Source organism: Akebia trifoliata, chromosome 14 (assembly GCF_017979445.1).
Source record: "Akebia trifoliata isolate Shusen 1 chromosome 14, ASM1797944v1, whole genome shotgun sequence".
NCBI lineage: Eukaryota > Viridiplantae > Streptophyta > Magnoliopsida > Ranunculales > Lardizabalaceae > Akebia > Akebia trifoliata.
Window position 1 is genome coordinate 1,773,313 of NC_141388.1, and position 26,379 is coordinate 1,799,691.

At 34.5% G+C, this 26,379-nt stretch overlaps 3 protein-coding genes across 3 annotated transcripts; 1 reads left to right on the plus strand and 2 right to left on the minus strand.

Moving 5' to 3' along the window:
- Positions 1–1,761: 1,761 nt before the first annotated feature.
- LOC147385386 (uncharacterized) lies at positions 1,762–4,619 on the minus strand. The gene is made up of 2 exons (XM_086422368.1): positions 4,462–4,619; positions 1,762–3,245 (listed from the first exon to the last, which is right to left on the minus strand). Exon 2 carries the CDS (start codon positions 3,181–3,183, stop codon positions 1,870–1,872), a length of 1,314 nt encoding a protein of 437 aa, XP_086278494.1. The 5' UTR covers positions 3,184–3,245; positions 4,462–4,619; the 3' UTR covers positions 1,762–1,869.
- Positions 4,620–13,479: 8,860 nt separating this feature from the next.
- LOC147385387 (syntaxin-132-like) lies at positions 13,480–20,043 on the plus strand. Its single transcript, XM_086422498.1, has 13 exons — positions 13,480–13,783; positions 15,102–15,212; positions 15,328–15,384; positions 16,362–16,410; positions 17,404–17,492; positions 17,576–17,649; positions 18,131–18,173; positions 18,269–18,329; positions 18,444–18,469; positions 18,563–18,640; positions 18,980–19,060; positions 19,625–19,690; positions 19,781–20,043. The coding sequence occupies exons 1-13, from the start codon at positions 13,766–13,768 to the stop codon at positions 19,952–19,954; spliced, it is 927 nt and encodes a 308-aa protein (XP_086278624.1). The 5' UTR covers positions 13,480–13,765; the 3' UTR covers positions 19,955–20,043.
- Positions 20,044–20,285: 242 nt separating this feature from the next.
- On the minus strand, positions 20,286–23,727 carry LOC147385388 (putative glycosyltransferase At5g03795). The gene is made up of 3 exons (XM_086422497.1): positions 23,297–23,727; positions 21,484–22,048; positions 20,286–21,213 (listed from the first exon to the last, which is right to left on the minus strand). The coding sequence occupies exons 1-3, from the start codon at positions 23,679–23,681 to the stop codon at positions 20,733–20,735; spliced, it is 1,431 nt and encodes a 476-aa protein (XP_086278623.1). The 5' UTR covers positions 23,682–23,727; the 3' UTR covers positions 20,286–20,732.
- Positions 23,728–26,379: the final 2,652 nt, after the last annotated feature.

Sequence of the window (26,379 nt, forward strand, 5' to 3'; positions counted from 1 at the left end):
CATCGAGATTTTGACTTTCTTGGAAAATCAATCATTTTTTCAAAGTTTATAAATTCTATGATAAATTATTTTTAATCTATACAATCTTACATTCAGTGCATTGATTTAATCCTACCCCTAATCTGTTTTGAATATAAATAAATAAAAGCAAGATTTTTCTATCTAATTCCATCATTTCTACTTTCCAAAAATCTTATTTAATTCTAAAATTTGAACATTTAATAACATAAAATCTTACAGTAAGATTGAACATGACTGGTTTTGAAGACAAAAATATCATGAGTTGAAGACAACAAATTTCAATTGAATAAAAAAAGGATTTTTGTCAACTGATCGAAGACAAGGGTATTTTAATCATTTTTTGCCAAAATATTACCATGAAAGATAATCCAAAAAGATCCGGGACTCCGGACCATGGTTAAAATTGTTCAGAACAATTATATTAAAAGAGTTGCCCATCATATTGATGTAAGTCTAGGTCCACTCTCTTGACCCAAAAGATGGATGGTTGGATGATTCTAAATGAATGTGTCGATAGTTGAGCAACAATCAATAATATTGTCGATTAAATAATGAGTCGTACTAGAGAGACCTCAGCGGAGACACCTTGATATGGTGGCACACACATGTCCGTAAATGCATTCTACTCGTATCTCGGAGAAACACATCTATGGGCATATGTCAAGATCCCCCCCCCCCTGCATTCACTCTAACATTGATCTTAAATAATATATTGAACATGGTGACATGTTACCAGTTTACATATATCCTCAAGACTAAATTTGGGAAGTATCTTCACCAAATTAGGATCCAAAAACATGTTATCAGTTCACATATATCCTCAAGACTAAATTTGGGAAGTATACTCACCAAATTAGGATCCAAAAAAGAGGTGGATGGAAGATCTCACTAAATGAATGGTTTCGAGGCCGTTTGGACTTTGGATTACACTCAAAAAAATAACATTTTTACTTTTCAAAGTTAAAAAATTAAACTTGGATTATTTTAGAAAATTATTTTAGAAAATTATTTTTAAAATGTAGAAATCCTTATTTTTTTTAAAAAATTAAAAAGAGAAAAAAAATTACTTTCTACTTTATATCGTAACCTCTTTCTACTTTTTATTTTTAAAAGTTACCTTCTCATTTACAGCTGTGAAGAGAAAAATATTACAAAATATTTACTAAACATTCAATAATTCAAGATCAATATTTGGGATCTAAACCTTACCAAAAAAATAATCTTGATTTACTCAAAATATAATTCTTGAGACTTGTCAACCTAGTGAGGACCTGACTCCTGAGGGGTTAGGACCCATCTAACCTTACATCAGTTATCATAAACTTGGTAACTTCAGATTGTGGTTGAAATTGATTTCAGTAAGAATGAACCTTAAGAACTCTCATTTAGTAATAACTGAAACGATTTTATCAGGAATTGATCTTTCTTTTTCTCTGATACAATCTGTAAAAACCTGAATAACTACATTTCGACAAGTGTTTTGAACCCTCGAGGCTCAAATTCCGTTCCAGGTATTTTTCTGGCCATAGTTCCCTACAGACTCGCTGAATTTATCAACAATCTAACCTACCATGTCTACAACATCATCATCTCCACGAGCCGGATTGATGATGCAGTGAGAAGAATATTACTCGTCAAGTTCGACATGGGTCTCTTAGAGAGCCTTATGGCCAATCTTAGCCAAGTCTGACATATTCATAAGATGAAAGAAACAGTAAGCTAGGCTGCAATTTGGTCTCATTCAGTTCAAACTGTCTATATTTATAACAATTTATTCATACAGCCTTTACATCTATATACCTCTTACACTCTAAAAAAAGGAACCAAAGAAACATTCACCTTACATTACTATGCCGCATCCGTCTTCACTGGTGTTTCATTGGGGTTTTCAGCTGTGGTGTGGCTTGCTTCTTCAGCTTCTTTAATCAGCTTCACAATGTCTGTTTTTTCCACCATAAGTGCTTCTATCTTGGCATTGATCTTCTCTAGCTTCTGCTTCAATTTCATAAGATCTTTGGTCTTGCTCTTGTCATCAAGCTTCCTCTTCTTCTCACCCTTTTCTTTGCCTGTTTTCTCTTTCTTCTTTTCCTTGTCTTCCTTTTTCTTTTCCTTCCCATCCTCCTTTGCAGCGTTTGTTTCATCTTCGGCATCTTTCGAATCATCTCCTCCTCCTATTTTGATCTCCCTAGAGATCGTTTCAAGCTTGTTCTTTCCCTCACCTTCTTCATCTTTGTTTGTCTTCTCCTTTTCTTCGTTACACTCTCCATCTTTCTCCTTCTTTTTCTTCTTGTCTTTCTCTTTGCTCTTCTTCCCTTCTTTCTCATCTTCCTTATCATCTTTGTCTTTGTCCTTCTTTTTGTTTTCTTTTTCTTCCTTGGACTCTCCATCCTTCTTCTTCTTCTTCTCTTTCTTATCTTTGTTCTTAGTTACTTCATCTTTTTCTTCATTTTCTTTCTCTTTCTCCTTTGATTCTCCATCTTTGTCATCCTTCTTTTTCTTCTCTTTTTCTTCCTTGGGCTCTCCATCCTTCTTCTTCTTCTTCTCTTTCTTATCTTTGTTCTTAGTTACTTCTTCATCTTTTTCTTCCTTTTCTTTCTCTTTCTCCTTTGATTCTCCATCTTTGTCCTTCTTCTTTTTCTTCTCTTTTTCTTCCTTGGGCTCTCCATCCTTCTTCTTCTCTTCCTTCTCTTTGTTCTTCTTTTCTTCTTTATCATTCCCTTCATCTTTTTCTTTATTTTCTTTCTCTTCCTCCTTTGATTCTCCATCTTTGTCCTTCTTCTCCTTCTCTTTTTCGGTTTTATCCTTCTTCTCTTTCTTTTTCTCTTTGTTTTCCTTCAATTCTACATCTTTGTCCTTCTTCTTCTCCTTCTTCTCCTTCTTTACCTTGGTTTCTCCATCTTTCTCCTCTTTTGACTCTTCAGCCTTATCCTCCTCTTTATGTTTCTTCTCTTTCTTTACCTTCTCTACCTTATGTTTCTCCTTGTCTTCTTTAAGTTTGGGTTTCTCTTTCTCCACAGATTTAGACTTTAGTTCGAGTTCCATCTCCTTCTTGCCTTCCTTCTCCTCCTCAGGTTCTTTCTCTTTGCTCTTGATCTTGACGTAAACTTCTTGCTTCTCCACCTTTTCCCCTCCCTCTACAATGCATTCAGATTTCTCCTCCATCAATCGACCGCTTTATCAAACCTGAAGCGTCAAACCTTTTCTTCACTTGATCTTGGGTTGCCCTGAAACATACACCACAAAAACTTTAGCATTTGTAGAAAGTAGAAAATCGGCTTCTATATATCAAAATAATATTAAGGAAGCAAAAGACTAGTTCACAAGCAAAAAAGAACAGTGTTTTAACAAAGAACATATAACTAATCTATATCAGTATTCAATCCCATCTCCATGGAAGAACAAAGGTGAAACTATACTACATGGTGATGAACTAAAGAGCCGATCTTAAACAGCTCTTCAAAGCAAAACAGTGCTAATGTATGGAGGCGAGTTTTGAACCCATTTTGTGGTATCAACACTCACAGGCTTTAACCAACTTAGCAAGCTGGCACCTTCAAAATATGAGACTCTAACCACGTTGATACAACGCTCACATACTTTAACCAAACCAATGTTTTAAAAACTGAAACAAAAAATTTGGTTGGACTGGTTTACCTTTATTAAAGAATTCAGAAAATATGAGTGCTTTATTTCTAGATCATCTTCTATACATTAATAAGGTTTGATTATTAAAGAATCTAAACATTTAGAAATTTTGGTTTGGTCCAATTTTCTAACCACTTTTCCCAAGCTTAAATGGGTGGAGTCAATTGAACTGATACAGACCTAACCAAACCGACATCAATGCATCAACTCACTCAATTTAGGAAAACAAACCTATTTGCCTCATCAATTTATGATAATTAAACCAGACCGCCTGATTGGTATATCATTAAATCATCCGATTAATCGATAGTGTGCCGTAGCCTATAATTCAAAATTACTTTTCCAGATCAAATGATTAACCAGATGGCCTCAATCTTTCTCTAGATACTACAAGACTAAGATTCATCACAAAGCACAATAATAGCTGAAATAATCACCATAAACTTGCCTAAAATGATGAGTTCAGTGAAACCCCCATATAGGATTAACTAATCAACCTAAGTTAAACTCTTCTTGAATTATTTCTTTTAAATCTCATATAATTTTCATAAAAAAAGAAAAAAAAAAAAAAACAATTTCTTAAAATTAAAGGAACGGGTCTTCCATCAAACTTCTCTGTAGTCTCTGCAAATTGGAGAGAGAGAAAAGAACAGATTTCATTGTCGATCACTTTCTCATTCATATTCAAACAAATCTATAATAATCAAATCTACTCAACAAAAAAAATTAATAAAACCGAGTTCATGAAAAATAAACATTCAAGAAAATTAATCTATAAAAGAAAATGATCCGAACCTTAATTGTATTTTTGGAGCTCTGGTTTTTGTAGAATCGAAGGTCGGTTCTTCATTCTTCTCTTACTCATTTTATAGAGAGAGGCTCCTTCGAACCAAAGTCTCCTCCGTGTACAACGTTTAATACGTGTCATTATCGTAGAGGCTCCTTGGATCGAGTCCTTACTCCTTATGACACGTAACGATTCTGGAAAATCAGACAGATGGACCCAGATGCGATGATAACTACCGTGTTTGCGACGCGTAGAATGGTAGAGAAAAATGACGAACACGGATTGGGTGGTTTGATAACCAAGGACTATGGATGGTCCACCAACTCATCCATCCAACGTTACTATGGTTGGATTGGAAAAGTTTGTTACTGATTGTGATTGGTTGATTCTGATAGGTTAGTTGGTAGGGCCATATGAGATGAGTGAGTCTTTGGAATTAACAGTAGCTGCTTCATCGTCCAACATATTGGTCGTGTGCATCTCATGTGCAGATTTGCCAAGAGTGACCTCGACGGGGATATCTTGACGTGGTGGCGTGCACATGTCCATAGATGTTTTTTTTTTTTTTAAATACGGGTAAAACGCATTTGTCGACATGCACGCCATCATATGTCCTCAGTGTGTCCCCCACTAGGGACATTCCAACATTAATCTATATTATAATTTAATTTAATACATCTAAAACTATTTTATCATTTGGGACATGGGTGTGTACAGAACCATAGAAGTTTCGCACTTGCATCTCAATGAAAGCATCTAGTTCTATAGGCACATCCATGTCAGTAATGTCTGAAATGATGTTAATTTTAATGCTTTTGTGTGTGTGTGTGTGTGTGGATTAGATGGACTTGAACTCATGACCTCAAAGTTGTTTTGCAATGTATCAAACCAACTGAGTTATAGGATTAAGTCCTATGTCAATTTCAATGTTACTTCAACATTTTCCTTAAATGTTAAAAGCACCCTTTAAACTCAAATTATCGTTTGGTTAATAGAAGAGAAGTACTTTCCACTTATATAGAAAACCAAGAAGAATTGTGATAATCTGACTCTCTTTTGTATGCTCCCTTCTCAAAATTGTAAGTTTTTTGCTTTGAGATACACAAGAACGGGTCTTAATGGTTTTGTACGATATTGTGAAGAAAGCATACAGAAAAAGAGAGTCAGACTATTAGAACTCAATCAAAAATGGTCAGAAGGGAAACCTGCTTTTTTTAACTTCTAGAATTTATAGTAGTCCGGAGAAAATGTAAGGTTGTTTGGTTAATATTCCTTGCAATGTTATAAAAAAGATCAATATTTTTTAATATAATTATTGATATCCAAAGCCATCACCTCAAATATTTACCCAAAATTGGAGGGGTATGTGAACAAAGGGCCATAAAATGGACCCAATTGCCTCCCTAGATGAATTAGAAGCGATTTCGTAGATTCTGACACACTTCGGCCAAAAACAAGTTATTGATGCATGTTGGTTAGTACTTGAAACCCCATCGTAATAAGATATGTAGAAAAGAGTATTCAATTATGGATAATCTCCATTTAAGTACGGTCAAAAGGATGCTGAGTGTTTTCATGAATGAAGAGCCATCATGTGTGTGATGAGATATGATTTCATTGGGAGGTCTCCTTTAATAAGAGTCAACCCCTATCAAGGATGTGAACACAACACTAGGGTTTTCCAACACGGTTCTTCAACTTCATCCCCCTAATTGGAGGCACATGCTTATTGGACCGAAGCATCGAAAGTTTTTGTTCCTAACCAACCCTAACACTCTTCAGTGGCCTCCGTCAATTTGGCCGAATTGGTCAAATCATCTTATGGGCTAGATAATAAGGTTGCCAATTCCATTAATTCACCTCACCCGATCAAATAAGGATTGGTTAGGACGTTGATCTTGAACTCACAAAGGTAAGGTTGGGCTTAAAATTTCCGAACCCCTTAAATTTGGGTTGGGCTTGGGCCTAACAATGAACAACTCGATCTATCTCACTAGTATATTGTATATACTTAGCCACCCACAGTGATTTATCCCTGCATGTAGTTTATAGGGTGCATGTACTCAGGAAATTTGTGCATGAGATATGGTGCTCTAAGAGGCCAGTTGCCTTGGCCCTGCTAGTCAGGCCTACAGGTCTAGAACGTATAATACAGACATAGTTAAATGTATATTTTATAACAAAAAATAACTTAATATTATAAAATGTCAAGATTATTCTTATTTCTAACTTTTTATTTTTTTATGAAAAAATTATGAAGGAGATTGGACTCCTACTTTGATGAAAAGCAATATTTCAAAAAATGAATTAGTATTATTTTTATCAAATCCAAAAATCAACCCAAACCCAACCAGAAAATGTTGGGGAGGGATCTCCATTTGCCAATTTAAGCTTGATGGAGATATAGAGCTGGTCTATGATATAGCCAACCTCTTTACGACCGGGTTAAGGTTCAACCAAACCCACCTGAACCCACCCATTGATTGCCCTGATTCATATCGGGAGAGCATGTAATTTTGGCCCATTTCTCAGTCATTTATCAAGACATGCCTAGCATACATCATTAACTATATATATGTTTATGTTGCTTTCGAGTTGGGAGCTAAGAACCTATTTAGATGAGTTCAAAATTAATGCTAGAAAATAAGATGGATCCATAAAGATGACGAGAGTTGTTAAAAACGAAAAGGACATCATCTTTTATCAAGGAGTCCGACTTTGAAGCGGCCAACCCGTTTCAAAATATGAAAGCAACGTTTGTCGTTACAGGACACGTGGTATTTTATATTTATTTTACGTCCTACATTTTTATTATTATTTAGAATACCTCCTTAGAATGCCATGTGTTATTCAAAGGAGAGGTTCCTTCAAAAAAATTTGAAGTGGGATGGCCGCTTGAGAGATTTTCCCTTTATCAAGTCGGTGCGACCGCTGAGCTGGTAGAAGTTCTTAAGTCATTGACTATGTAAGAAGTCACTGATGTTTAATGCCACATACGGTGCAGGTCCATCTGCTTTCTGCCTAATGTTTATAAAATTACACTCAAGAGAATTAGTAAGAGAAGAGATATTTATTAAGATTAATATAAAGTTAGGATAAAACTTAGTGATTAATTAAATAAGGAAAATACTGGAGTGACTTTAAAATTCATCCTGTTCCAACTTTCTAGACGTAGATGCATGTACGGAACCATAGATGCTTTACATCGAGATGCAAGCGTAAAGCATCTATGGTTCTGTGCACACCTCCACGTTAACAAAGTGTGAAATGGAGTGAATTTTAAAGTCACTCCTATTTAATTGTTTTGTTTGGTTACTCTTGAAACATGACGACAACCACACAAAAATTTACTTTTAATCCTATGAATTTGTATCAAATTTGACTTCGAGTCTTTATATGTCTCTCCACAGCAATGCGACTAATTAAATGACATCAGATGATAAGGTGTTGGATGAGGCGTGACATTCAGAGATTAGTTCTGATAGATAAAATTATTCCGTAGATTGGACAAAACTCAATGGATCATAATTAGTCTGCTAGGTTTAAAGATAACATATTCCAAATATATATATATGGATCAGGTTCAAACGACAACCATTTCAACACACATATAGACAACGTGTTTTGTCTTATATGGGCAAAAATGTTTAGAATAGGCTGATTTTTTGTGAGGATGATCTCTGTGGTGAGGAGATCATCCTTGCCAAAAATCAGCTCATTATGAAACTTCTAGATCGTCCAATTTTTGTTGAAAAATTATAGACCGTCCAATTTTTGTAAATCAATTTTGATGGGGTTACAAGTTTTGGAATGGGATGATTTTTGCCAGGATGATCCCCTCATCACAGAGATCATCCTCACAAAAAATCAGCACATTCCAAACATTTTTGCCCATATAAGACAAACACGTTGTCTATATATGTGTCGCAATGTGTGTTGCAGGAACCCGACCCTATATATATATATATATATATATATATATATATATTATATATATATATAGGGTCCCGTTCGGCACCCTAAGTTTTACCACACACTTTAACAAACGCGTTTTGTCCTACATGGGTTAGAAGTTTCGGAATGGGCTGATTTTTGGTGAGGATGATCTCTATGGTGAGGAGATCATCCTCACCAAAAATCAGCTCATTCCAAAACTTCTAACCCCATCAAAAATGATTTACAAAAAATGGACGGTCCACGATTTTTCAACTTATAAACATGGGGCTAAACATTTCGGAATGGGCTGATTTTTGGGGAGGATGATCTTCTAATCATAGAGATCATCCTCACCAAAAATCAGCCCATTCCAAAACTTCTAACCCATGTAGGACAAAAAACGTTTGTTAAAGTGTGTGGTAAAACTTAGGGTGCTGAACATTTCCCATATATATATATATATATATAGGGTCGGGTTCCTGCAACACACATTGCGACACACACATAGACAACGTGTTTTGTCTTATATGGGCAAAAATGTTGGAATGGGCTGATTTTTTGTGAGGATGATCTCTGTGATGAGGGGATCATCCTGGCAAAAAATCATCCCATTCCAAAACTTGTAACCCCATCAAAATTGATTTACAAAAAATGGACGGTCTATAATTTTTCAACAAAAATTGGACGATCTAGAAGTTTCATAATGAGCTGATTTTTGGCAAGGATGATCTCCTCACCACAGAGATCATCCTCACAAAAAATCAGCCCATTCCAAACATTTTTGTCCATATAAAACAAAACACGTTGTCTATATGTGTGTTGAAATGGTTGTCGTTTGAACCTGACCCATATATATATATATTATATATATATATATATATATATATATATATATATAGGGTCCCGTTCGGCACCCTAAGTTTTACCACACACTTTAACAAACGCGTTTTGTCCTACATGGGTTAGAAGTTTCGGAATGGGCTGATTTTTGGTGAGGATGATCTCTATGGTGAGGAGATCATCCTCACCAAAAATCAGCTCATTCCAAAACTTCTAACCCCATCAAAAATGATTTACAAAAAATGGACGGTCCACGATTTTTCAACTTATAAACATGGGGCTAAACATTTCGGAATGGGCTGATTTTTTGGGGAGGATGATCTTCTAATCATAGAGATCATCCTCACCAAAAATCAGCCCATTCCAAAACTTCTAACCCATGTAGGACAAAAAACGTTTGTTAAAGTGTGTGGTAAAACTTAGGGTGCTGAACATTTCCCATATATATATATATATATATAGGGTCGGGTTCCTGCAACACACATTGCGACACACACATAGACAACGTGTTTTGTCTTATATGGGCAAAAATGTTTGGAATGGGCTGATTTTTTGTGAGGATGATCTCTGTGATGAGGGGATCATCCTGGCAAAAAATCATCCCATTCCAAAACTTGTAACCCCATCAAAATTGATTTACAAAAAATGGACGGTCTATAATTTTTCAACAAAAATTGGACGATCTAGAAGTTTCATAATGAGCTGATTTTTGGCAAGGATGATCTCCTCACCACAGAGATCATCCTCACAAAAAATCAGCCCATTCCAAACATTTTTGTCCATATAAAACAAAACACGTTGTCTATATGTGTGTTGAAATGGTTGTCGTTTGAACCTGACCCATATATATATATATATATATAGGGTCACGTTCCTAAGACTCATATTGAGACTCACATTGCGACACACCGTTTTGTTTTATATGGGCAAAAATGTTTGAAATGAGCTGATTTTTTGTGAGGATGATCTCTGTGATGAGGGGATCATCTTGGCAAAAAATCATCCCATTCCAAAACTTCTAACCCCATTAAAATTGATTTACAAAAATTGGACGGTCTATAATTTTTCAACAAAAATTGGACGGTCTAGAAGTTTTATAATGAGCTGATTTTTGGCAAGGATGATCTCCTCACCATAGAGATCATTCTCACAAAAAATCAGCCCATTCCAAATATTTTTGCCCATATAAGACAAAACGGTGTGTCGCAATGTGAGTCCCAATATGAGTCTTAGGAACGCTGTTCATATATATATATATTGAATTCTACACAAAAGGTGGGGACTACTTTTTCTACTATCGATTACTATAATGTCAGTATCTTGAGCGATTTGCTCGATGGAAATTCCAGACCAAATGAGTATAATTAGACTTGATAAGCTCCTCAATAAGAGTAGGTCAAGTGTTACAAACCCCACGAAATTTTTAGCTCCATGTTTACAAGTTGAAAAATTGTGGACCATTCATTTTTTATAAATAATTTTTGATGGGTTAGAAATTTTAGAATGGGCTGATTTTTTATGAGGATGACCTCCTCACCATAGAGATCATCCTCACAAAAAATCAGCTTATTTCAAAACTTCTAACCCATGTAGGACAAAACACATTTGTTAAAGTGTAGGATAAAGCTTAGGGTGGGGAAAGGGACCCTTTTATTATATCAAAACAACCTACGATCGAACCGTACATTAGTTGGACATAGGGTTGATAAAGGCTGACAGATAACATCTGATGGTGAAGCACGTCATGTGATAATTCCACCACTAATTAAATTCCTTAATATCAAAGATCTTCTAAGATAAGAAACATATATAAAATAGGTGTGGTTTTTGTTCCAAGTATGTCTAGAATTATTATAAATTAATACAACTAATCCCTCCATTGTTTACACTGATGCGCTGTGACAGTTTGGACACGATAGAGTGGGACCCACACCCTAAAATGCAAATATAAAATTCGTAGTGCACTACACGTGTCCAATTGTAGGTGTAGCGGCTCGAATATGACTCCTGAGTCTGACTGCACCGTAACCATTATCTCAGTTGATCACATCTCATCCTATTGAAAATCTCGTGCGATATATCAAAAAATTGATTTTTCGGGTCTGATAAAACTATTAATTACTTGAACATGAACAAAGAAAAAGAAAACACCTATTAAGACTGAAAATGAGATTTATATATTAAATGATTATTGTGCAAAAACATAACAAGAGTAAGGTTTAAAAATAAAAAGAACACACAAAATTTATGTGGTTCAACAAATTGCTTACGTCCATATAAAAGAAGAAAAAAATCCACTATTAACGATAAAGATACAAACTCTATCCACAATAATAAGGAACCTCACAAAGAAAAAACATAAAAAATCCTATTCGAAAATATAATATATACTGAAAAAATTTCAATAGACGAATTTGGATTGAGCTTGGTTGAACTCGAATTGATATTAACAAAGATAAGATTGTGCCTTAAGACTTTTTATATTTCTATCGAACTAAAGTTGATGAAGTTCGATCCAATCCTAATATACTTGAATTGATTTTCAAATTTTACGAAAGAATTAAATTCATCCACTCTTCAAAATCATTTGGTCAATCGATATTGATTTTCATCATAATAGGAATCCAATCTCTACCTTAATTCAAAAAATAGTCAGATATATGAGTAAACTTAATTTTTTTTTTTTCGTTATTAAATTATACATCTATTACATCTGATATAAATAACATACTAGCGAGTTTGACTAGATTTGACTAGGTATTCTCTAAGCCAAATTTAATGGTTTCGAAATCTTTAATTCCGAACTCATCTTCACACGCTTGAGATCAAGGTTTTAACCTTTATTATTATTATTATTATTATTATTATTATTATTATTTAAAAAGGGGGGGCGGGGGGGGGAGAGCAGATTAATGTGAGCAATTGATATCCCTGCCCATATATCAATATCTAGGCTATGTGCGGGCGTCGCACGTGCCTCAAGAGTCAAGACCATGGTTTATGGAATGGACAAAGCCAGATACGAACCTGATTTGTTATCTATAAAAATCCACGGTTACAAAAAAAAAAATTCATTCAACCTTCATTTTGTTTCTTCAAGACAAGTCAAATTGAACGCGACCATACATTGGCAAGCTCAAGGTCAAGGTCTTAACCTTTATTTTTTCAGATGAGTTATATCTGATCAATACATGTTATTGACATTCCTATCCATATATCAATATCTACACTATATTTGAATTTGAATTACAATACTATTTGTGATTCGTCCAATAACATGCAGTTTACATCATAAATTGTGTATAAATAAAAGAGAGAATTATTAGATAGACTCATCTGTTGCAATTTTATTTCAAAAACTCCCTTATTTTATCAAGTTTGTTACCCAACAAACTTTATTTTACGAATCAGACTAATATGATTAACATAATAAGATTTCAAATCTTACTAAAGGTTGTTGTGCCTACATAGATTATCAAATTGAAAATCCAATACCACAAACTTCTACATTTCATGGAAAGAAACAGATTAAAAAGAAAAATATTCGGAATTTTTTTTTAGACTCATTGAGAGTGTAGAAAATGAATAGTTGTTGAACTTTCAAATTTAAATCTAAAATTCAACGGTGAAAACTAACTTCTTTTTGAAATTTTTTTTTTTAAATTCTTAGCATCTTGTCCTTTATAACTCAATGACATCAAATCAGGTTTTTGGGTACCACAAACTGATGTAATTAGGCTCCACTCTAAGGGTTGGTAATTAACAAATTAACCCATCAATTTGAATTTTATGATTGGATCCCCACTTCAAGGTTTGTTGGGTAACAAAATTGATGAAGTAAGGTTTGGTAGGTAAAAAATCTCATGAAATAAGGTTCATTTAGAGTTATCAGAACTCCAAGAAAGTTTTTTAATAAAAATACAACAGTTAGGTCTCTAAGTAAATCTTTCTAAATAAAATTGCAACTAAAATATCATGATATATATAACGATTACGAGAAAATGCATTTCTTACGTCCTAAACTCAACTTGCAAAGTGGGCCATAAAATATATTTTTAAATGTCAAAATTACCCTTATATAAAATACAAGAACTCGTCAATCATCCTGCCATTATCAGGCCAAAATTTCGTCTATTTGATATTGAGGACAATCCGGTAATTGCGTGGTAGGTGCTATCGTCAATTAAGTAGAAGAATAAGGCCTTTTATGTAATTTAAAGTTGAGTTTCCGAAATTTGCTCTGTTAAAGTTGCTAAGTGAGAGAACCTCCGGTTTAAAGCTCTCTCATTGACGATCTGTCACCGCTCTTAATCGCTCATTAAAATAGAAAAATAAATCCTAATTGTCATTCGTTTCTCTCTAGGAATCTCTGTTTCCTCTAATTCGAAACCCTAGACCTGGTTTTGTTTGCGAAACCAGGTCGAAATCTACAACGGTTTGTTCTCCAGATCCGTTTCTTCGAGTTCGCTTTACAGAGATTTCGATCGAAGATCTTCATATTCAAGCTTCTCTCAGCGTTCATTTGTGATTGAAAAGATGAACGACCTTCTATCGGTATTTTCTCGTTTAAGATTTTTTTTCTTCTGAATTTTGGATTTCAAAGTTGATTTTGCTCTTAATTAATGGTGTTAGCTGAGATTGTAGCAGAGCGTATCTAGATTTCGCGAAATTCAGCTCTCTTTCCTGTTTTTTTTTTTAATAGCTTTTGATGGGGAGCTTTAACGTGGCTTGAGAATCAATTTATTCTTCTTTCTAGATTGGGTTTTGATGTTTCCTCTTTTGAGTTTGGAGATTATCAGAATAACAGAAATCTAAAAAGAAATTTGAGAATCAGAAGAAAAAACAAAAATGAAAAAGACGGAGACACAATTAAAATGGAAAGATAGGAAGGTAGAAAGTTCCAACTCTTTAATCAATTGTTACAATTTAAAAAATTTACCTTTTTTTATTTTTATTTTTATTTTATGTCATTTAGTTTTGTTCTCCCTCCAGAAAATATTTGGATCTGAACCTCAATTTGCAAAGGAGGAGTTGCATTTGATGACTCCTTCCGCGTCAGCCTCTTTGGTTTATTTGGGTGATTAATTGGACGGCTGAGATGATGAAGAGGAAGATAATTCAATGAAAAAAGATGAATGCTTCCCCTGCTATGCTGTGTGTGGGACCTACCGTAATACTAGGAACCACCATTGTTCCATTGTGTATAAGTTTTGGACCCCAAGTTCATGTAATCTACATGGAGTCTTAGAAATTGGTTGTGAAATCCATCGCTGTACTGTCTTTGTAATTGTGAAATATGGTCGATACAAATATAAGGAGCTTAAAAAGTTATATAATAAATAAACAAGGAAAAGAACATTACTCAAGAGTTATAAAATGTTGAAATTCAAAGTAGTGTGATCTTTTTATCTCAATAATGATCCTTCAGATTAATTGAGATAGTTTATGATACTCCCTTTGTCCCCAAACTGGGTTTTGGAGTTCCTTAAGCTTTTATTTATCTGGTTATACTATATCTAATCAAACATCTGCTGATTTTTACATTTCAAACTTCATAAAAAATATCCATCAACTAATCTCCATGTGGGTCCAATGCTAGTAGGCCATTTAGTGTGTCGATGTGGAGCTAACCTCATAGAAAATCAGCTCTTTCTCAAACTTCTAACCCTATTTAATGCGGAGCTAAAGTTAACAATGAAATGAATGGTCCGGTTTTTTCAAATTGAAATCCACTCTTTGTAAGGCTTGAAATGTTGAGATGGTTATGGTCTAGTTTTTTGTTAATGATGTAAATTATGAGGAGATTATCCTTAATGTTGTGATAAGCGCTTTTTGTCTTAGATATTTGGAATGTCTTGGTGGTGCTTTTCAGGATTCCTTTGAGATCCCTCGAGGTCAAGCTTCAAGGGGTGGAGATATTGAATTAGGAATGAATGCTCCAATGAATTCTGGAGACATGGGATTAGAACAGTTCTCCAAGCAGGTAGCTACAGCTTATTTAAATTCCTGATTCTTTTGGAGTATTATTATGTGTATGTGGGAATTTAATATTTTTTTGACATTTTCAAATGATGGATTTGCCTCTGTTTTCATGCTAGATTGGAGAGATTGAAAAGCAAATTGAAAACCTTAACAGGCTACACAAAAAGCTCCTGGTATGATTTCTCTGTTCGTTTCATTCTGTCTGGTTTTAGAAGGTTATTGTGCTAGTTGTTGTCAATATTAACTATTAAGTGCACATCTGCTCTTTGTTGTCTCTAAATTACCCATTTCTTCTTCTTAATTATTTAATTGGAAAAAAAGAGGAAATCTTTCACGTTGACTCCTAAGACAAAGCGTAAGCTAACGCTTGTATTGGGCATTGAACCGAGTGAGGAAAATAGACGCGTTAAAGGTCTTGTTGCTTTATTTGCCCTGTCAATATGCATCTTGCACATACATACATGTCAATTCAAACTATATCAATTGTTATGGATATGGACTTGGTCATGGGAGTTGATTCAATGTGATCCCCAACCCCCCCCCCCCCCCTGCCGCCTTTTTTTTCTGTTAATTATAAAGATATCATACCTTATCAATAAAGAAAAGAAAAAGATATCACTAATTTTGAAGAAAGAATAGAAGAAAAAATATTTTCATGAAGAGGTTGAGAGATCTATCCCAGCTACACAAAACTGTACAACCATATAAAGAGGGGAACAAAAACTCCTATATGCGATCCCTCATGTCACAATGAGTGCCCCCCTCCCCCCACCACGCACACACACACAAAATAAATAAATAAAAATAAAAATAAAAATAATACTAAAGAAATAATAATATAATAATAAATAAAAAACCTTTGCATCCACATACAACTTGGACCTAAGAGACAATTTACTCTCATGACCAAGATTGCCTCATTCATCTCTTTTTTCCTTTTTGTCAAAACTTCTAGTATTCCTATCTTTCCATATGCACCAACAAATGGCAAATAGTAGGAGGCAGCTTATTTGTTTGTTTCTCTAGATGATTGAAATCGGGTTGCACATCCTAGCAAAGATAGATGCCTCTTGGTATGAGGATCTGCATTAGCATGGAAAATCATGTTGAAGTGTTTCTCATAGCATTTACTTGCAAATGATTTCTGCAGGATGCAAATGAGGAATCAAAGTCTGTAACCAAGGCTGCTGCCATGAAAGGTAATTGCTTGCTGTTGCATGTCTCATATCATTTTCTTTTTTATGTATGCATAGGTAAAAATATGCATTTGCATACATGAATGCATGTGCTCATATGGATTTGATGATGATGGTGACATATGTACATGAGTGCATGCATATGTAGATGCATACACACTCTAGGAAAAATTTCTCTAGTTATTAAGAATAGAATTCACACAATGTATTACACGTGGACATCGGACCAAATGTCTCTAGTTAAAAATTTCTCTACTTATCAAAAAAGAAAGACATGGATGCCACAATGTATTACACGTGGACATCGGACCAAATGTTTCAAATACTAGACCATTGCATTGATTGTCTCTGACTTTTGATTTTACCCCTCTTATCTAGCTATTCATTCTTATCTTCTTCTTTTTTCTTTTCTTGTTTCTTTGTATTAAATGTTACGAAAGATTGTTTCATTTCATTTCAATTTCTCTATATTATAGATTTATACATGGAAATGTCTTGAATTATATATCTTAATAACTATGCAAGAATATAGTGTTTGTTAGTACTAAATGTTACAAAAAATTGTTTCGTTGCATTTCAGTCTATCTATGTCGGTCTTTCTCTATATTGCACATTTACATCCATTATAAAGTAGACATTTCATCTATTTTTCAGTCCTCTGGGCTGTTGAATAGAGCAGGAATGTTTGTTTACTTGTATAAGAAAGTTATTTTTTTGCTGAAGTTGTCATCTGCAATATTTCTAGACTATGGTAGATAAGAATTTCATTTGTAACCTTAACCATTTAAACTCTTTCTGAACTCTTTTCCCCTTTATGGTCCCTTGGTAAAAGAATTGTAATAGAAGTTTTAAAGCATTATATACAAAATAGAATTTCCCCTATTTCCACAGGTATATATTATTTGGAGAGAATCTAATTTCACTGGGTTTTTCCGTTTTTCATCTGTAGTTATGTGGTTTTCAATTCAATAGACCAATTTCTATCATTGCTTGCAGCAATCAAGCAGCGTATGGAGAAAGATGTAGATGAAGCGGGAAAAGTTGCTCTTTCAGTAAAAACAAAAATTGAACAACTGGACAGAGACGTAATACGATTTCTCGCATTTCCCTAGTGATTTGTGTAGCTCTTGAGAATTACATTGTGAACATTTGTTTTCTCTTTCTGCAGAATTTAATCAATAGGCAAAAACCTGGATGTGGAAAAGGAACTGGGGTTGACCGCACTAGAATAGGAAGAACTAGGTAAAGTTACTCTACTACTTTACTGTCTATTTTTTCTAGTAGTCATGTGACAAACAGAGGGGGTGCACTTGAAAATTGTATCATCAAAATCATGTTAGAGACATATTTTAGACACATGTTTACAATTCCATTTGTTAAAGTCATGCATGGGCAAAGTAGTATAATATATGATACTGCTAGGTCTTGTAATAGGTTGTGTGCTGGTGGTCCTTTCTGTCTAATAAGTAGACTCCACCTAGATGGTCTCAGTCCTAGAAGGCAGAAGCCAACACAACTCAATTTTTCTAATTTGATGAGATGTGTGTGACACACACACACACACACACGTGTCTGTATGTATATGTGTATTTTAATTTGGACATGTCCATGTGCCCAGTCTTCCAAGTTTACCATTATCGACCCTTTATATGAACTGCATATCTGAGAAATGTTTTGGACAAGTCCATCGAATCTCACTTAGCTACCCCTATATTAACTGCAGTGCATTGAAAAAGAAGTTGAAAGATAAGATGACTGAATTTCAGGTATTCTCTTCACACCAAAACCCTTTCTTCCTTTAGCAAATACTCCCTTTTTTTTTTTTTTTTACAACAATTTTACAATGTTTATAATATTGCAGACTTTAAGGCAAAACATCCATCAAGAGTATCGGGAGGTTGTTGAGAGAAGGGTTTTTACAGGTATTTACCGCTCAGTCTATACTTTAACTACTGGTTCTAGAATTTGATGCATTAGTTTTTCCATCGTTATAGAGCTGACAATTTGGACCTTTTGTTGGCACCTGTAAAAATCAGTAACGGGTACTCAAGCAGATGAAGAGGTGAGAAGATTGTATTTCCATTTTTCTCTTTAAACGATGGACCTAAGTTGTCCAGATTCCTAACTTTTGTTATGGTTATTGGATGCCGTACAGACAATCGATCGATTAATAGAGACTGGAGATAGTGAGCAAATATTCCAGAAAGCAATTCAGGAACAAGGCCGAGGCCAGGTTTGTCCTTTTTCCCCTCCCTCCACCTCTCTTTCACATTTTCATTTGTTAATATAAAAGATAGGATACTCAATATAGTCCCAGACTTGAAATGACTTCCAAGTTTCAGGTCAAGTTAATCAAGCCATTGTTTCCCCTTTCCAGAAAGCTCATGCGAATCATTTTCCATATATTTTTTCTTTTACCATTATTATGTTTTAACCAAGATGCTCATATTCCTTACTGAAAGATTTTGCACAAACTCTTTTTATTTCTAGTGCATCTTAAGTATCACAATATGGTTTCTTATATATTTTGAGAGCTTTGTCCTGATTACAAAAATATATTTTGTATTTGCAGATAATGGACACCCTGGCAGAAATTCAAGAACGCCATGATGCAGTTAGAGACGTAGAAAAGAAGCTTCTTGAGTTGCAGCAGGTATTCCATCATTTCCTTCCAGCTATGTATAAAAATTGGATTGACTTGGCGATCCTGACTTGATCATGCTTTGGTTGAGTTAAATAATATTTGGTTTTCTAAAACCTACACATTGAAATTTGGAATGTTGTTTCAGCTTCTTAAAATTGAAATCCCAATCTAGTACTTCACCAAGTCCTCAGCAAAGTTCTACTTTTTGGTTATTCAACTATTGACAATGTCAAGATAAATAAAAACTAGTTGCTTAGTAATGAATACCAAATTAAAAAACAACATTCACTGGGTAACCATGTTAAGGTTCCCCAAAGATTAACATTCACCGTGATAATTCTATGGGACTGGTACGGGGTGGTTCATGAGGCTTATTTTTCACTAGTTGTTACGAATTCCAAAAAATAGAAAAATAAAAATGAATTTATGCTAGAGAGAATGATGTCGGCATCTTTATGTAGTGGGAATTCATTGAATTGTGTATAAATATCGAATGAAATGTCAATGTCTGCAAAAGAGACCATTCATAAACCCTAATTTCTACACCTTACATGTCATTCCCTTTGTTTGCAGATATTCCTGGACATGGCGGTTTTGGTGGAGGCACAAGGGGACATGCTAGACAACATAGAATCACATGTATGATTATTTCACCCTTGAGACCAACAGGGGGTATCTGTGAACTTGTGTTCAGTTTATTTGATCTTTTGTTTGATCTTCATTTCTCAGGTTTCAAACGCTGTTGATCACGTGCAATCAGGAAATACTGCCCTGCAAAAGGCAAAGAAGCTACAAAGGAACTCTAGGAAATGGACGTGCATAGCCATCCTAATCCTTCTTATAATTGTGGTCATCATTATTGTTGCAGTGCTTAAGCCTTGGAGTAGTAAGAAGGGTGCTTAGTTGTGATGGCATTTATGGTGTAAAAAACAAAAAAATCTATTTCAAGTTTCTCTTGGACCCTTTCATTTACTTTTCAAGTTCTTGGTTTATTATTTTCTTTCTCCGACCCAAGCGTCTGTTTGCATTTCAAATGGGTTTGTTATTATTGATTGTGTACCAGCATTATTTTGAATATATATTGTTTTAAGAACAAAGAAAACAAATATATCGTGTTCTCTTATGTAAATTTATGGGTGGGGTTTGTAACTTGTATCTCTAAAGCAATTTTTTTTCCAAATTAGGAAACAAATGAGGAAAAGATAATATTCTAGAATGATAAAACAGAGAAACATAACTAGAACAATCTTGTGATTTATGGATGGCACATTTATAACAACCCCTTAAGTAGCCTAAATTTACAATATCACCAAAGTTATTTTTGCAACCAACCATATCTGTCAAAATATGCCATTTGAACAAACAGAAAACCAAATGTATCTTCTCGAAGGAAAGAGTAATCTTCCTTCAAAATAGGAAGAAACCAATGGGTCTCACTTATGTCCACACCTCACTAAAAATCTTGTTGCCAATTTTGCAAACTCATATGGGCAGCTTTGTTAGCTGTATTAGGGATACAAACAAGAGAAACTTCAGAAAGTATTGCACCCCGCACCCACTTTCATTGATCGATATGTCAACACCCTTTCATTGATCGATATGTCAACACCCGCTTGAAATCCTCTTACCTCATAGAAGAATAAATATATCTGTCATGTAGATCAAGATCGTCCGACTCTCTTCAAGCGACTCTCATGGAGCTTCTCCGGAGCCACAACTCATAAATTACCATGTAAAAAGCATCATAATCCATTGGAGAAAGGTTCCAACGAAAGTGTTTTCGCACCTTCAACACATTCCTTTGCAATGTAGTATACTCATCAGAGCTTACCTCACGAAGGATTTTCTTAAGCAATGGGATATCCAAAGTGGCAACAACAAGGGAGAAGCTTTTCCAATTGAGTATGTCTGCAAAAGGCAGATCATAATGGTTGGCGATGATAACAGGGACACAACCATAATATATTGCATCCCCTATACGAGCTGTGTTCACTTCAAAGCCTTTTACGTGGAGGCAAAACTTGCTCCCTAGAAGCTCATCAGAGTAGGGAGTCGTGAGCCGACCAAAATGAACAAAGATCTCTGAATCGTTTTTCCATTCTTCAAGAAGCTTTGTGCGTACTGGTGAGTTGATTGCTCCGGCAAAGAAGGCCAGCTTTTTCCTGATATCTCATTGAGAATTGAAGAAGAATGTGAGATTGGAATAGATCAGCTAAACAGTTCCAAGTTCATAATATTAGTTCAATTATAAGAAACAACAACAATTTTTATATATATCGTTGCAAGATAAAGCAACAAATGAGTTTTAGTTTCATTGTTTGGTGCATTATTTAAAAACAAAAACATGCTAGAACAGCAATATAAGGTCTAAAAGGAGAAAAAAAAAAAGATTTGAGTTCAGTAAGACTAGTTTGCCAGTGAAGTGGTTTTACCTTTTCGATATAGCTACGTCTGGAGGATCTCCTTGTCTAGGCCAAATTTGTGGCAGAGATGCATCCTTGTGAGCAATATATCCGGATAAGAAATAGCTCGAAGAGCACACAACTTGAATTGCATTGAACTTAACTTCATTTGCTTTCTCCATTGCCGACCTTCCGATGGAATGACAAGCAACATAAAAATGGTCTGTCCCACCGGAACGATTCCAATATGGATAGTTCCGACTAATGTTTGAGATGTATGTTTTTATAAAATCAGGAATACCTTGAACACCAACCCTTGGGTCATGCCGCAACCTTGCAATGGAAAAAGGCAAGAAGAAGAGATCTGCCTCTGAAGGATCCTTTGTAATGAAATGGCTCTTCATAAGAACCTTTTTGAAGTAACTTTCACTTGCATAATTCCCTCCTGGTTCAAAATTTACAGGCAAGAGAGCATTTGCGTAGGGATCATCTTCCCTGTGAGGATAAACATATATCTTAAAACTTCTGTTCATCTCTTTATAGTCTTCAAGAAAGATATCTTTGTCATGGAACACCTCCTTATTCACGTACTTTCCTGAGCCATAGCAACCAACAATTATCCAATTTCCGGATCAAGATTAAAGATTTATATGCATATATTGATATTTTTTTTCCTTAATTTTCCTAATTAAGATCAATTTTCTTTTGTTCCAATTGTCCGAAATGATCGAACATTGGCAGGGTCTCCGCACCTTGATGATTCCTGGCACAAAAAGGAGATCATATATGTCTATTACGTTGCGTACCTTGTTATGCATCACCAAACAAATGTGAGGGGATGTTTGGGCAATAAAAAGTCCGCTAGAGATCTCCTATGTAGTAACCATGGAAAAGCCTATATGTATACTGCCTATGTATTCGTAAATGGTGCTCACATGGTCTCTTAAGTTCAAAATCTTTACTCAATGCTTGGAAATCATGGCTACAACATGCAAAGTTCATGGATAAAATAAAAAAAAAAACCATGTCACAAGACAGTTGAACATGAATACAATAAACAACATTTACTTCTAATTTGAGCACAAACTATTTTTTTGTTTAATCCATCATCATCATCATTATAAGTCTTATCCCAAGTGATTTAAAAAGGATAGCTGTCGAGGCATGTGCCTCAAGAAGAAGCTTCGGTATTATGCTTCCAATGTGCCATTAGTTTTCTTCAAAGAATGATCCCAATTGTACAAGTTTATTGTAATTTGTAACTACACTAGTTCCAAGAGTCCCAGTGTTTCCTAACAACATTTTTGTCGGCATTGAGTTTAGTTATACCCACATAATGTTCGAGTGTTTTTTGCTCACAGAATTTCTTGTCACAGTGCTCACAGACTCTTGTGCGTGCCACGGCAAGCCTAACAAGGGTAATTTTGTAAATTGGGGATGCATTAAGTACACGCGGGCTCATGTTATTGGTGGATCCCGGATTTTGTGAACAATTTTTTTTTCCCATAATGTTCCTTCCATTTCAAGGTCAACTTATTTACTGCAACATTTGTCATAGTAGACAAAAAGCAATGAGTCTGTCTTCTTCACAGGAAATATCTAAGACATGAAATTCTACATGACATCTAAAAGTCAAAAATTAAAGCTCCATTTCCCATTAATTCTATTTCAAAACACCTTAAAAGAAAACTGAAATTCCTCTCAAACTCGACTGATTCATCGAAACATATGTTATCAACTATAAATTCCATAAATTCAGCTCTAACCAATTCTCTACTTGAAATTTTCAAACAAAACCAATAATTAAACAAGACCCAAAGCATAAAACTCAAAACCCACATACCATTTGATCCAATTGGTCTCCCAGTCTCCCAATACCGACGATTCTCATCAGTTCCTTTGCTAGTGTTGCTTGATGAACTCAGGGTTTTACTGAGTTCGTGTGATTGAGACTCGTAGAAAGTGGTTTTAGGAGGATTCTGAGCTGAAGATTGGATAATTTGGTGAGTTGAAGAAGAGATTGTTGAAGACCCAAGTGATGATTTTGGGAGTAGATGTGATTGGTGATGTTGATGAACGAAGAAAAGTTTTGAAGTTGAAGAGATGTAAATTAGAATGAAAAGAGATGTGATGAGAGCTAAGATAGTGGGGATGAAGAAAAAGGTTCTAAATGAATCAAAGAGACGACGATGAGAGAAATAGTAAAAGAGAGACGAAGAACAAACCATGGAGATTGGCAGATTGCTTGCAGAGAGAGAGAGAGAGAGAGAGAGAGAGAGACGTTGAAAAGAATCTTGTTTTAGCGTTTTATAACATGCTGACGTGACGTGTGGAAAAAAATATTGGAAAAATAATTAAATTATGGGAAAAATTAGAGTGATTAAGACATACCCCCTCCATATTTTGATGAATATTTGAGATACCTTTGCATTTTTCAAATAGATGACATGCTCCTTGACCTCGGTGTAATGTAATAGAATAATGTAAAATAACTTAAATGCCCTCTTTCTTCAATCTAGCAGTTAAAAAAACTTGAATCATCTTCCCAAAAATAAGTTATTTGTAGAGAACATTTTTCTTACTAACTTATTTGAGCCTTAGTAAGGGTCATTTTGCTCAAATGGATTACCACCTCAGCAATCCAATATCACAACTCTCTAAGTTGCTTCGAAAAATTCAGATCTAAAAAATTTAAATTGAATTTTTTTGCTCAACATGATCCAAGGTTTTGAAAATGGTGGCTATCGAACTTCGACATAACTCTCAAACTTAAAATTGAAATTCAATGATGAAAAATAATTATTTTTGGAGATTATTTTTTCAAAGTTCGTAGAATTTTGTCCTTTAGAAACCCAAAGCATTGGATCATATTTTTGGATGTCAAAAGTTGAGCCCAAAAACTCTTAGTGAGGGTGAAATCCTTACTAACTTAGTAAAGTTAGTTAGATTCTTATTTTTAATCATTTTGAATAAAAATATTTTATCTTCATCAACCTTCAAAAACTTTAAAGAGTTGGAAGGTGAGATTTTTAGGAGAAAAATTAAAGGGTTTTTGCCTAATTGAAGATGAGGGTATTTTAGTCATTTTATATTAATATATAAAAGAAGAATAAGATTTCTCATAGGGGCTATCTATAACTAATTGCATCAACGTGAGTGGGCTACCTACTATTCTTGTTTGGTGATAGAAAATAAGAGGGTGATTTAGACATGCCCTCATAAGTTTTGATGAATATTATAGATATCCCTTATATTTTGAAACTGATAATAACATCCTTCCTTGACTTCAGTCTTCTCAATAGATTAATATTAAAAGACCCAAATGCCCTTGTCTTCATCGTCTAAACAAAAACCCTTAATCTTTCTTGAAAAAATCAGCCTTCTTCTAGTTTCTTCAATCTCTATGGTATAATTATTTGTTTTACTCAATCTCTTACTTTTGGTTCATTGTTTCAATTCGCCTTAACCCTTTGAGGAAAATCCAAAATTTTCTATCTAAAATCCAATCATTTCTACTTCCTGGAAATCTGATTTTTATTTCCAAAATCAATTATCTTAATTCAAGCTCTTCAACCTCTATGTGAATTAACTTTACTTTAATCAATTTTATTTTTAGGCCATCATTTAATACCTTGTGTTAAATGTTTGTACAAAAATTCGAGATTTTTTTTTTTTAATACCAAAAAACATCATCGTTTTGTACTTTTGAAAATATTGAATTTTTCCTTGAGATCTAAAGATTGAACACTTGAAGTAGATAGAATCTAATGTCGAAAAAAAAGCACTAAAAATTTAAACTCAAAAAGGTTGAAGATAATTAATTTTGAGTTTAAAAAACCTAGGATTTTTGGTCATAGGTTGAAGATAAGGATATTTGGGTATTTTTCTATTAATCTATTAAGAAGATTGAGATCAAAAGAGGTCATATCGTCAATTTCAAAACATATGGGTATCTCTAATATTCTCCAAAACATAGTGGGCATGTCTAAATCACCCAAAATAAAATTAAAATGAAAAAGAAGACAAAGAAAAAGACAAATCAAGACGGCCAAGGATTCAAACTCTCTTGGAATCAGGGGAGCACCTGCCCTTAGGGTCGTAGGGGTTGACATGAATAACAATATATGCAAATGAATTGACTTGTTTATGATGAAAAGACTAAAAAACCTTTTAGATTCTAGGATTACAATTTTGCCCCCACTCCACCCAATAGGGTTAATTTTTCCCACTGTTTAATATTTTCAGGGTGAGAACAATTTTGATATACCCCCACCAACTTGTCCCAATTATATATAATGCTAGATTTGTTATTAAGAAATACCATTTTGTAAAATGGTAAGATGTGTGTAAATAGTTCTCATATCTTAGGTTCAAATCCCTACCGACCGAACTTGTACTTATTATACCCAGTTTCTTAAATTATTTACCAAACCCAATTAAAGATTAAAACACATCATTCAAACATAAGACTAACACGGGAGCCGAGTCAGAACGAAGAACCCAATTTCTTAAATTATTTACCACACCTAATTAAATATTAAAACACATTAAATTAAGGCGAACTAGGGCGAAGAAAAATTATTCAAAGCTGAGATGGGTAAAAAATATTAAAACATGTGGAGTGTTCTTCACGTGATCCTTGCTATAAGGAATTTGCTTGATAGATTCATCGAAGTTTCCTTTACCCACATCTTTAAAGAGGCCAACAGGACTGTCGACATACTTGCTTCCTATCAGAATAGTTTAGATTGTACTGAATTAGATTGCGAGTTGCTCTCTAGTGACCTTGTCTTTGTTATTTATCAGGATGGCTGTGGTGTCTTAGTTCTTCGGTTGTAGTTGGTCTGAGTCTGCCTTAACTTGTTGATCTTTCAAAAAACAAATTAAAAAATATTATACTCGAGTTGGGGGGACCGGGCCGGGTTC

What these genes read in the sequence shown, in the direction of transcription:
- LOC147385387 (XM_086422498.1), top strand. An exon ending in TAGAACAGTTCTCCAAGCAG is followed by an intron (nt 15,213 to 15,327) that starts GTAGCTACAGCT and finishes TTTTCATGCTAG; the next exon opens with ATTGGAGAGATTGAAAAGCA. An exon ending in AGCTTCTTGAGTTGCAGCAG is followed by an intron (nt 19,061 to 19,624) that starts GTATTCCATCAT and finishes CTTTGTTTGCAG; the next exon opens with ATATTCCTGGACATGGCGGT.
- LOC147385388 (XM_086422497.1), bottom strand. Translation starts at nt 23,681, where the DNA reads ATGGTTTGTTCTTCGTCTCTCTTTTACTATTTCTCTCATCGTCGTCTC. An exon ending in GAGACCAATTGGATCAAATG is followed by an intron (nt 22,049 to 23,296) that starts GTATGTGGGTTT and finishes GCTATGGCTCAG; the next exon opens with GAAAGTACGTGAATAAGGAG. An exon ending in GACGTAGCTATATCGAAAAG is followed by an intron (nt 21,214 to 21,483) that starts GTAAAACCACTT and finishes ATGAGATATCAG; the next exon opens with GAAAAAGCTGGCCTTCTTTG.
- LOC147385386 (XM_086422368.1), bottom strand. Translation starts at nt 3,183, where the DNA reads ATGGAGGAGAAATCTGAATGCATTGTAGAGGGAGGGGAAAAGGTGGAG.